The sequence below is a fragment of the Setaria viridis genome, chromosome 6, assembly GCF_005286985.2.
Source record: "Setaria viridis chromosome 6, Setaria_viridis_v4.0, whole genome shotgun sequence".
In the NCBI taxonomy this organism is placed as follows: Eukaryota; Viridiplantae; Streptophyta; class Magnoliopsida; order Poales; family Poaceae; genus Setaria; species Setaria viridis.
This window is the reverse complement of record NC_048268.2, coordinates 35,389,711-35,401,589: the sequence shown is the minus strand read 5'-3', so window position 1 is coordinate 35,401,589 and position 11,879 is coordinate 35,389,711. Positions and strand designations below refer to the sequence as shown.

The 11,879-nt window shown below is 40.7% G+C and overlaps 2 protein-coding genes across 2 annotated transcripts; one reads left to right on the top strand and one right to left on the bottom strand.

Annotated features, from left to right (window-relative positions):
• The first annotated feature begins 1,898 nt into the window (after positions 1-1,898).
• LOC117860222 (DEAD-box ATP-dependent RNA helicase 10) lies at positions 1,899-7,894 on the top strand. Its single transcript, XM_034743479.2, has 13 exons — positions 1,899-2,392; positions 2,744-2,876; positions 2,976-3,045; positions 3,500-3,562; positions 4,336-4,410; positions 4,977-5,096; positions 5,458-5,499; positions 5,607-5,681; positions 6,501-6,647; positions 6,783-6,920; positions 7,029-7,140; positions 7,260-7,348; positions 7,518-7,894. Exons 1-13 carry the CDS (start codon positions 2,218-2,220, stop codon positions 7,635-7,637), a joined length of 1,359 nt encoding a protein of 452 aa, XP_034599370.1. The 5' UTR covers positions 1,899-2,217; the 3' UTR covers positions 7,638-7,894.
• A 476-nt stretch (positions 7,895-8,370) lies between these two features.
• On the bottom strand, positions 8,371-10,259 carry LOC117860226 (uncharacterized). The gene is made up of 4 exons (XM_034743482.2): positions 10,006-10,259; positions 9,735-9,907; positions 9,564-9,627; positions 8,371-8,795 (listed from the first exon to the last, which is right to left on the bottom strand). Exons 1-4 carry the CDS (start codon positions 10,187-10,189, stop codon positions 8,587-8,589), a joined length of 630 nt encoding a protein of 209 aa, XP_034599373.1. The 5' UTR covers positions 10,190-10,259; the 3' UTR covers positions 8,371-8,586.
• Positions 10,260-11,879: the final 1,620 nt, after the last annotated feature.

Sequence of the window (11,879 nt, the reverse complement as noted above, 5' to 3'; positions counted from 1 at the left end):
TATCCATACATATCATCAGAAAAAATAATTTAAGATATCTTTCTAAATTTGTATTTTAAATATTCATATAGGTCGTTAGTAAAAATAACATAAAGTAAGCATATAAATCGTAATCCGATTGTCTGCATGTTCATTGTACATAAATGTTCAAAAGTAAACAAATATATGATTCTAAATTACCTATGTATGTTGTTATTGATATAGAATTACTAAGTAAAGGTATATATGCCTGATGTGTATCATCATGTAGACCGTTTATTCATGTATGGGAGGAAGTGACGAAAATTATTAATTCTAATGTGTATGGAGGTGCGTTGTAAAGTGAAAAAGTATGAATTTGGATGAAAAAGTTTATAGAGTATTATTAATTAAAGTCAATCAAAACTGGAGTATTATGTTAGAATATTAAAAAAAATGAGAGGGTCATAGATAAACAATTTTGATTATTAGCTAGGGAATGTAATTTTTAAATAACTTTATAATACAATAATTTTTAAAATTTTTAGCCCGTGCAGGAGCACGTGTTGATGAACTATAGTTATTTAAAACACCATGTTTGAAAATGTGCCAGAGGGAAAGAAAAGAAATATTGAAGCATCAAGGTCACTGTTGGTTAAACGAACACGTAAGGTTTCCTTAACTGTATCCTAGCTAGGGTGATAATAGCTTCCTGATTCTATGAAAGTCTGATTGCACGATGCATTGTTATGATAGTCAGTCACCCCGATTAGTCAATACTCGATGGAGGGTGCTGGGACTTTGGATAATCGGTCAATACGATCCATGGACTGGCCGCAGCGTACGCATCCGCCAAATGGGCTGGGCTAGAAATCTACATCTCTTTCCACCACCGAAATAGCCCACGAGCCAGGCTACGCTAGGGTTTGGTATGTCTCCACCCTCACCTAGGCTAGGGAATTTTTTTTATTTTTTTATTTTTTATATTTAGCATTTTGCAAAAATATATGGTTAAACAAAAAAATTACAAATCTAGACCTATACCGCCGTTTGAAATGACTATAGCCAAATGAAACACAAAAAATGATAACTAATTCATATGAACTCGGATGGAGAATTTTAAATCTGAAATTTGTGTTGATTAGTTGAGCACTAAGATAGCGCCAAATAAAAACAGTTTGAACTGCAAAGTTGTAGATCTCGTCGAGATCTACAATTTTCATATAAAGTTTATCTCCATCCGAGTTCACATGAATTAGTTATGATTTTTTGAAAGTATAGTACCGAGGGGTGGGAGATTCCGCCGGTTAAAATGGCGATAAGGTCGCTAAAGTACACCTTCCGCCGTTTTATTTGGCTATAGTCATTTCAAATAGGTCTAGATTTGTAATTTTTTGTCTGACCATATATTTTTTAAAATGTTAAAATATAAAATATAAAACTAAAAAGAGTTGCGAGCTAGACAAGCAATATTAGAAAAAAGTTCTTGTGATGATCCACCTGCAATTCTCTTGCTGTGCTAGTTTGGATTGATGATCCCCTGCATCTAATCTATTCGGTCGCCGCTTGTGTCTATCGTCCCCTATGGATGAAATGAATGAAAACGGGGTAGGAAATTTCCGTACCGACCGACACCGTATACCGTATTAACCGATCGTATACCATATTAACCGATCGCATACTATTTTTTAAGAAAAAAATAGGAAATGGAAACCGACACCGTATTTGGTATCGGGATTTTCCCGACCGTATTCACGGTTTCTGTATTTAGGCAGGAAAATTCCCGACGATATTCCCGTTTTCCCTCGCCGGCCCACTGAATGTCTGAAGCCCAGTAGCCCACTCCCGTGGCGGCCTGGCGCTACTCCGGTAGTCCGGTACTCCCCGGCCCCCGGTCCGTTCCAAAACAGCGGCGCCAAAACCCTATTCCGCCGACCGCCCCTCGTCCCGTGCGGCGCCGCCTGCCCGCCTCCGCCATCCGCCCATCCGCCTCTCTGCGCGACTCTGCGCCGTCGGCCGTCCCCCAGCCGGTCCCAGCCGCCGTCGCCCGTCGCCCCCCGAACTCCCGCAGGGCTGCACCGGCACCGGTGTCTATCGCGCCCCCCGCCCGCCCCCCCGCCCGCGGCGCGCCGCTTGCCCAGCGCCCCTTGTGTCTTATTGCCGCTCGGTTCATTCGCCGCCGCCCGCGGCCCGCCGCAAGCTTGTCAAGCCTCACGCGCACGCTCGCACAGGCAGCAGCTCAGTCTCGCGAACAAAGCCATGGCGAAGGAGGATTTGGTCGTGGATGCCGGCGAGAAGCAGGAGCCGGCGCCGCGCCTGGCCTTGACGTTTGCCGAGCTGGGCATCTGCAAGGAGCTGGTGGAGGCGTGCGACCTCATGGGGTGGAAGGAGCCCACCAGGGTCCAGGCCGAGGCCATTCCCCACGCCATCCAGGGTACCATCGAATCACCATCCATCCAGTGCACACCACTGCACCTTTTTTTTTTAGGGTCAACCGGGGGGGGGGGGGGGGAGCGCCCCACCTGAATTCATTATGGGGTCTTTTGTATACCAAACAGCATGTTACAGATTGTTTCAGCAAGAAACCAAGAGGGTTGGGGGGGGGGGGGGTTATGAAGGTTACAAAAGAGATTACATTGAACTGAAAACTAAACACCAAGCACCTGCTGTTGCTCTGTCTTCTAGTTTAAAACGCTCACTCCACAGTCGTGTCTCCTCGCGACACCGCACCCCTTTTTGCTGTGCCAACTGCGATTGCAGTCTGAATTCGGTATGGTTTTCTCAGGGAAGGACCTGATCGCGCTGGCGCAGACAGGGTCGGGGAAGACGGGCGCCTTCGCATTGCCCATCCTGCAGGAGCTGCTTGAGAACCGCGACGTCCAGCATTCTTTCTTTGCTTGCGTCCTGTCACCAACGAGGTCGGTTTGTTTTCTCAAATCCTTTGTTTGGGGGCAATGCGGTACTATCCAATTTGGAGTGTGCGTAGTTGCTGACCATGCGACTGTGCTGTGGCCCAGGGAGCTGGCGATTCAGATTGCAGAGCAGTTCGAGGCGCTCGGATCAGCTATTGGTTTGCGTTGCTCAGTGGTGAGTGTTTCCGCTGCAAGCGAATGTGTTCCTGTTTTTGGGGCTTTCGAGTGTCCAGCATCTGAATGTTGCAAACTGGGTATGCTACACATTGATACAATGAGATGCTACATCTATATTACAACCTTCTTATATAATGAAGTATGCTTCTGACTTGTGTGATCCAACACATGTTCTATCCGTTGCAGTGAAACACAGTGAAACATTCCTTTCAGCAGACTTTCTAAATATCAAGTTCAACGCAATTTCTATTTGTTGCTATTTGGGCCAGTTTTGATACCAATTTATTATTCTTTGCCGACTGCTTTTTTTCTCTGTCTATAATCATAACTGCTTTCTTCTCAAGATTCTTGGAACATGTGACATGCTTGTGTTATTAGATTAGATGGATTCAGAATTTAGATGTCCCTTGGCGATTTGTTTCAAGTGAAGTGACATTTTATTCTTTCACCAGCTTGTTGGTGGAGTGGATCGGATGCAGCAAGTGTTATCCCTTGGGAAACGTCCTCATATTGTGGTGAGTGTTGTAGATTCCATGATTTTCTTTACCTTATTCCAAGCTAAAGTTGTTTGTCCCATTTACGTAGCAATTTTTTTACCCAAAGTATGTTTCCAATGTGTATGGCATTGAAATTTATTCATTATAAAATTACTTCTGTAAAGCCACCACAGTGGCATTGGCATCGTTATGAAATCCAATTTCTGCTACCACTGGTGGCTTGTTTGGTTGGAGGTAATTGGTGGGAGGGAAATGGAGTTTAGATGGAAGAAATTAAAATTCTATTGTTTTTTTGGTGGGCATGGGAGTTTTAATGGGATGAGGAATGAGAGTTTAGAGGGGCAACTCCCACCAATCACTTCCCAGGGGGAGGGGTGGGAATTTATTTTAAGTGAAAGATGAATGCATCTACACCGTTTATCATGACTTAAGATATAATTTCCCACCTCTAAACCCTCACACTAAACAAGGGATATCTAGTCTCACTTAAACTCCGACTCTTAATTCCCTCCAAAAGACAAACAAGGGAGTGGCACTAAAAATCATATTCCCAAGTGAATTCCCTCCGCCAACTCCCACCACTAATTCCCTGGGTTGATTTCTTGGAGCTTCTAGTATGTCGTATAGACCAGTAGCAACAAACATGCTAGCTTTGATTCTCTTTGATTCCTCCACACTTCCATGATATTGAAAATTCTATTAGTGAATATTCTGTCACGTCAATTTGATTTCACATAATGTTTGTCTTCATATGGACTAACCTTCTTTGTAATATTTCCTTCAAAACTTAGGTTGGAACTCCTGGCCGTCTTTTGGACCATTTGACAGATACAAAAGGTTTTAGCCTTAAGAAAATCAAGTATTTGGTATGTATTCTGTTTTCTTATTATTAGGCACATTGCATTCATTGTGTTAATGATTTACAGTAACGTTTACCGTAAGAAAACTGGCATGAACAAAAATCTCTTTTATCTACCTGAGTCCCGAGAAACTGTATCACCCACCTGCTTTTCTAACCGTTAACTGAATGATACCTATTTACTTTTTTCACCACCTGAAATTGCTGTAGATATTTTAACTAAGCAGACAGTCCCAGGGTGCATGTGAATTTCTTGCTGGATACATTGAAAAATGTCAGAACATGTCGTGATTGTATATATGCATATTAATTTCATTTTAAGTTATTGGATCAAATTTTATTTTAGCATATACTCCATCCTTGATGATCTTAATTCATAGCCGGTTGCTGAATGCGGTTCTGTTACTTCTGAACCTTGCCTGTCAACTCAAATTGAATAGGTTTGAATTAAGATTTGTTTTAGAACGTGACGGTCCTTATATTTTGGAGCATATCTCTTAATTTAGGATAACTGTTTGAATAGGTTTAAACTCAAATTTTTTTTGACCTTTGGTCTATCTTTTGTATTGCTAGGTATTGGATGAAGCTGATAAATTACTTAATGTGGAGTTCGAGAAAGCCCTCGATGACATTCTACAAGAGATCCCTAAAGACAGGAGAACTTTCCTTTTTTCAGCAACAATGACCAAAAAGGTTTGTGGATGGTGTTGTACTTGTTTATTTATGTGGTGAAACTACTTTAATTTATGGAGACTTTTTAATCAAACAACTGAAAGCAATTCTTGATACGGACATGTTCATTGCTTCTGTTGGTATTTTGGAAATCACAATCGTATGACACCACTTTAAAATGCCTGAGATGATAAAAGCGCGATGGTCTCATATTTATCCTGCCAAATGTCATTAAGCTTTCATTTTCTTTTATCTCGTGTAAATCTTTCTTTCCTAGCGAGATCTATTTGGTACAACTAGTTTGCATGATAATGAATTGATTTTATAAACAGTCCTGTATGTGTTTTGTCAACTAAATGAAGTTTCCTTTCCGATAACTTAGGTAAATAAACTGCAGCGGGCTTGTCTCAGGAATCCTGTTAAGGTGACATTCTACCTTTGCCTTTTGAAGCGTTTAATAAGCAAGAAGTTGATGACAACTTAGTCTACTCACTCTTTACTTATGATCACAACTTTTTTTCTTTGAAACAGGTTGAAGCGGCCTCAAAATATTCTACAGTGGATTCGCTTAAACAAGAGTTCTACTTTGTTCCTGCAGATTACAAGGTCAGTTTATTTGGCCCGCCTCACTATGTTGCTGCTGCTGCTGTCATTGCTGTATAAATTGACTTTCTTGAGTTCATGTGATCTAAATCTGTTGCCTCAACATTTTTGTGTTGTCATGGACAGTAAATAATATGTTTAATTATGTTGCATTTGTACATCTTTGTGATATTGGAAAGTAGTGTCTTATTTTGTTTCTTTCTTGAAAATGGCTGTATTATTTCTGGCATAACCTTCCTGTGTCGAATTTATTTTTGGAATCTGCGTGGCTAAACCTGTACTCTACTATTTGGATAAAGACAAACCTGTATCTCAACTTGCATTGTAGTGATTTGCAATTTGATCTGAATTCTTTGTCTAAAACCATTAGCTTTTGAATAGTTGCTTGGTTATTCGTTCTATACCTAGTTATAGCAATTGCCCTTGTATGCCTAAATAAAACATATTATGCAAGAAGCTCTACAATTTGGGAATTAGTGCACGCACAACCAATTTTTCAACTCCATTACAGCCATGTGATTTTAAGCAGTGAGTGTGAGTAACCATCCAAGTGATTTGAACCAATTTGGCATTTGGATTCTTATTTGTTTAGTTGCATGTTTGTGATAGTTCTTTGGACTTGCCCAGTCCAGTTTATTTAATAAGCAGTTATGAAAAAATTATGGCCATGATTTAGTTAGCGCATTGCATGTTATTAACCTAATTCGACATGTGTTATGTGGAATTGTGCATTCAAATTAAACTCTATATTGTTCACCTGCTCTGCAGAGTATCTCTTTCCATCATTTGTCGCTGATCTGACTATTGTTATGTGAATTTTAGGATTGTTATCTTCTTCATGTTCTGAATGAGAGGCGAGAGAGCATGATCATGATCTTTGTGCGCACCTGTGAATCTACTAGGCTCCTTGCTCTTGTGCTAAGGAATCTTGGTTTAAAAGCTATGTCTATCAGTGGCCAAATGAGTCAGGTTTGCTTTCTTTTACTTAAATGTCACATAGACAATTATGATTATTTCATTCAGTTGGCTAGTCCTCTGTGAGTTTAAGTGTGTTGTTTATTTCTTCCCTTACCCTCGAATAATTGTTTTTTTTTTCTTTATCAGGACAAGAGGTTGGGTGCTTTGAACAGGTTCAAAGCAAAAGATTGCAATATCCTTATTTGCACTGATGTGGCAAGTCGTGGTCTTGACATTCAAGGAGTCGATATGGTCATCAATTATGATATTCCAATGAATTCTAAGGTCTCATCTGTTTGTTTCAGTACTCGCCTTGGCCATATTTCAACAGCTTATAATCTTTACATTTGGATCTGTTATGATCGTAAAAATATTTTGCTGCATCACATATAGGATTATGTTCATCGGGTGGGTAGGACTGCCCGTGCAGGGAGATCAGGATATGCTGTATCTTTGGTAAATCAATATGAAGCCCAGTGGTTTGTGCAGATTGAGCAGCTACTTGGTAATAGCAGTTTTCCTTCTTGCCCCCTCTTCACTTTTTGTTAAGCGATTTGCATGCATAACTGGAATCTGGAGATGATATCTTTCCAAAGACTGGCTCTCATCGACTAAGTTTTGCAGGCAAGAAAATTGACCAGTGTAAGGTGGACCCAGATGAAATCATGATACTTAAAGAGCCCATTTCCGATGCAAAGAGAATTGCTCTAACGGTATATCCTCCAACACCAATATCGATTCTCAGTGTGATTCTTGCTCCATTCTTGCTGGTAGCAAATGTGTGCAAAAGGATGGCTACCTGCCTCCTACAGTTTGTGTTACAGTCACATCCCTTCACATAGGACAACTTGTTCACGGAACCGTAATTGTGCATCCTTGTAGAAAATGAAGGATTCAGGCGGCCACAAGAAGCGGAGAAAGCTGGGAGATGATGACGACGAGGAGGAAGACCGTGCTCATTCTAAAAGATCGAAATCCTTCAAGAGATCTAACAGACGATGAAAGCCCTGGAGTTTGGCCTGCTGAGTTAGAATCCGTGTGTACAGCTCCTCAAATATTAAGTCCATTTTGTGTACGTCTGGTTCAGTGCCAACCCTGTGGATTCGCAGTGATGCACCTGCTATTTAGGTAGTGTTCGGGAAGTTCGGTCAGTTTTCCTTATGTCGACGCAATGACCTAAGTCGCCCATTTTTGTTGTCATAGACCATGTTATTAAAGGAAACCACTAGTGTTCAAATCTGAGCCATTTCATCGCTTTACTTTGGTTACCAGCCATATGGCTCTCTGCTATATGATTTTGAACTAATAAAAATAGATAAAGCTGAGTTGGATTGTGAAGGAGACACGAGAGTCATGATCTATTATCACCCCAGCCTGAAGGCGTTGGCTGCTCTGCTGTCGATCATCAGCAGATACGTAAACTTTCTGGACTGGCTTAAAAGATGGTGGTGCACAAAGGCTTGGGATACCCCTTTCAGATGTTGTGTATAGAAGGATTTTGCAAAATAAGATAAAAAAAGTTGAACATCTAGAGCTGATGGAGTTTCTACGGATGATGTCTTGCTGATTTGGCAAGATTGACACTGCTTAAGGACATGGGTTGGGACTGGCCTAAGCACTTTATTTTTGGACGGCCTCTGTTTCACTACGTATACCCTTAAAATTTGGAAACCGAGGGAAAATGGTAAGCGTTGGTATGCAGTATGCACAAAGGCTTGGACTGGTTCAAAAAATGTTGGTGCACAAAGGCTTGGAATACCCCTTTCAGATGTTGTATATAGAAGGATTTTGCAAAAAAATGTTGAACATCTACATCAAATGACTGGATTGGTTAACAAGGTTACTCACACCAGAGGAAAACTTCAAGTTGGCACAGCGAATTGAGGAACAAAAAAGGAGGGCATAATCTACAGAAGGCCATTGGTAATATGATCTGCGGGTGCCAGCAAGACTACAAGATGACCTTTTCCTTCTTCTGAAGGATTGGAGGATCAACATCAATGCCCATGTTAGCAGCGGTGCCAGCGATGATCCTCATAGCAGACTCGATGCTCTTGCAGTTCAAGTCCGGCAACTTCTCTTGAGCTATCGTACGGACTTGATCTGCTGTTACTTTTCCAACCTTTTCTCGCTGTGGCTCTTTTGATCCTTTTTCGACGCCTAAGAATCAAGATTGAGAAAATGAGGTAAGGAACCATTTGCTTGCTTAAATGAAGACACAGCATATGCATCAACATAAATGCTGGGAAAGATAGCTGGTTGTCAGTCAAAAGGTTCTTATGTTAGAAAGGGTATGCATTTTAGAGGCATATAATTTGTTCATTGTTGCAGTTTGTAGTTCATTGGTATACTTTAACATGCCAAAAGGAAAAGGAAAAACATTTTTTATATGTCCATGCAACTTATACATCTATGGTGGATATCCAAATTTACAAACTTGAAAATAAGTTCATGAGATAATTCACGAGATAAGGGAAATAGAGGTCTCGACTTGAAACAGTCACATTAAAAATATATGATCGTGTATACTGGAAAACGCTGCTCATCTGATTATATCTTGGTTTGTGGAGAATGGGAGGCTTATTGTTACCATCACCTACTACTGACTCATCGTGCAACAGCTGACTAACTCTGAACTTGATTCAGTTGCAAGTGCATTCAGTATTTTATCACCATGTCTGTGTGAAAAAGAACATGTAGACGGTATAAACTTAGTTCGAAAAAGTTGCATGCTGAATTATTAATCCAATATGCTGACCTTGAACAAACCATAAATACCATTTCATCAAACCCGTACCCAAAGACGCACAGAAAAAAATACCAATCAAGCACAATCCTCTTCCTAAATGTCCAATTTCTTTAATAATTTGCGCAATTTGATGAATGTATAACTATGAACAGATTGATGCTAATGTACAGGGTGCGCACCTGCAGCCTTGAGGAGCAGGACTGAGGCCGGCGGTGTCTTCAAGATGAATGTAAAGCTCTTATCCTGCAAATGCAAAGCAAAGGCAAAGCATTAAGGAAACTATCCAACATTAACAATCGATGTTCAGACTTCAGACAACCACATAGTAGGATGGAAGGTATTCAGCTCACATCGAAGACGGTGATCTCGACGGGGATGATGTAACCAGCCTTCTCGGCCGTCTTGGCATTGTACTCCTTGCAGAACGCCATGATGTTCACACCCTTAGCACCAAGCGCCGGTCCAACGGGCGGCGCCGGCGTCGCCTTGCCGGCCTCCAGGGCCAGCTTTATCATGCCCACCACTGCATTCAGGAGAATCGAAGCACAACGGTTTAGGCGCAACAAAACATGGGTCCTCTCTGATGTTTCAGGAATGGCGCAGAAAACGAAGGGCACAGACCTTTCTTGGGCTTGCCTCCCGGCTTCGGCGGCGCCATGGCCCTGACGGCGAGGGTCCGCCGCGAGGGGGCGGCGCTGGACGCCGGCGCCAGTGGCCGGAGGAAGGAGGCCGGGGCGCCGAGGAACGGGGAGGACAGCTTCTTGGCCGGGGCCTGCGAAGGACGGCCTTGGAGAGATGGGTTCATGGCGACGCCGCAGTGTTCTTCGCTCTGCTCTCTGCCTCCTACCTAATCCGCTCTTAGCGGAGCTGGTTCTGCGTCCAGTCATTACGCCTAAAATTCTCGTTTGTATCATGTTTTTTTGAAAGTGTCCTGTCTAGATTTAATCTAAAATTTGAATTTTAGATTAAAACTTATGTCGATTATTTGAGCACCAATATAACATCAAATGAAAAAGTTTGAATTGCAAAGTTGTACATCTCGTTGAGATCTACAATTTTCATATAAAGTTTATCTCCTTCCGAGTTCATGTGAATTAGTTATGATTTTTTGAAAGTATAATGTCGAGGGATGGGAGATTCCGTCGATTGAAACGGCGGTAAGGTCGCTACGGTGCCCCTTCCGCTATTTTATTTGGCTATAGCCGTTTCAAACGGCGGTATAGGTCTAGATTTGCAATTTTTTTTGGCCATATATTTTTGCAAAATGCTAAATATAAAAAATAAAAAAATTCCTTAGCATAGGTGGGGGTGGAGACGAACCAAACCCTAACGTAGCCTAGCTCGTGGGCTATTTTAGTGGTGGAAAGAGAGGTAGATTTTTAGCCCAACCCATTTGACGGATGCGTACGCTGCGGCCAGCCCATGGGTCCTATCGATCGATTATCCAAAGTCCCAGCACCCTCCATCGAGTATGAACTGATTGGGATGACTGACTGTCATGACAATGCATCGTGCAATCAGACTTTCATAGAACCAGGAAGCTATTATCACCCTAGCTAGGATACAGTCAAGGAAACCTTACTTGTCCGTTTAACCAGCGGTGACCTTGATGCTAAAATATTTCTTTTCTTTCCCTCGGGCACATTTTCAAGCATGGTGTTTTAAATAACTATAGTTCATCAACCCGTGCTTCCGCACGAGGTAAATTTTTAAAAATTATTTGTATTATAAAGTTATTTAAAAATACATTCCCTAGCTAATAATCAAAATTGTTTATCTATGACTCTCTATTTTTTTTAATATTCTAACAAAATACTCCAATTTTGATTGACTTTAATTAATAATACTCTATAAACTTTTTCATTCAAATTCATGCTTTTTTCACTTTACAACACACCTCCATACACATTAGAATCAATAATTTTCAACACTTCCTCCAATACATAAATAAACGGTCTACATGGTGATACACATCAGGCATATATACCTTTACTTAGCAATTCTATATCAATAACGACATACATAGGTAATTTAAAATCATATATTTGTTTCCTTTTGCACATTTATGTACAATGGACATGCAGACAATTGGATTAAGATTTATATGCTTACTTTATGTTATTTTTAATAACGACCTACGTGAATATTTAAAATACAAATTTAGAAAGATATTTTAAATTATTTTTTCTGATGATATGTATGGATAATTTAGATGAAGATTATGGGTTAGTTCAAAATTTTATAACGAGGAGGTGGGTAGTTTAGATATCGGCTTAGGGTTTAATTTAGAATATTTTCATAATGATAGCTAGTGGTGGGTAATATTTTTTTATAAAATATAATAGATCAATGGTTGTGGTTATTAGAGTCTACATGATTGATACTACATGTTTTTTAGTGAGAATTTCTTAGCTCGTCTTGTGAAAATTAACGCGGAGTATCCAATTGAAACACATAGCTAATAATCAAAATTGTTACCTTGAATTTTCTCTTAT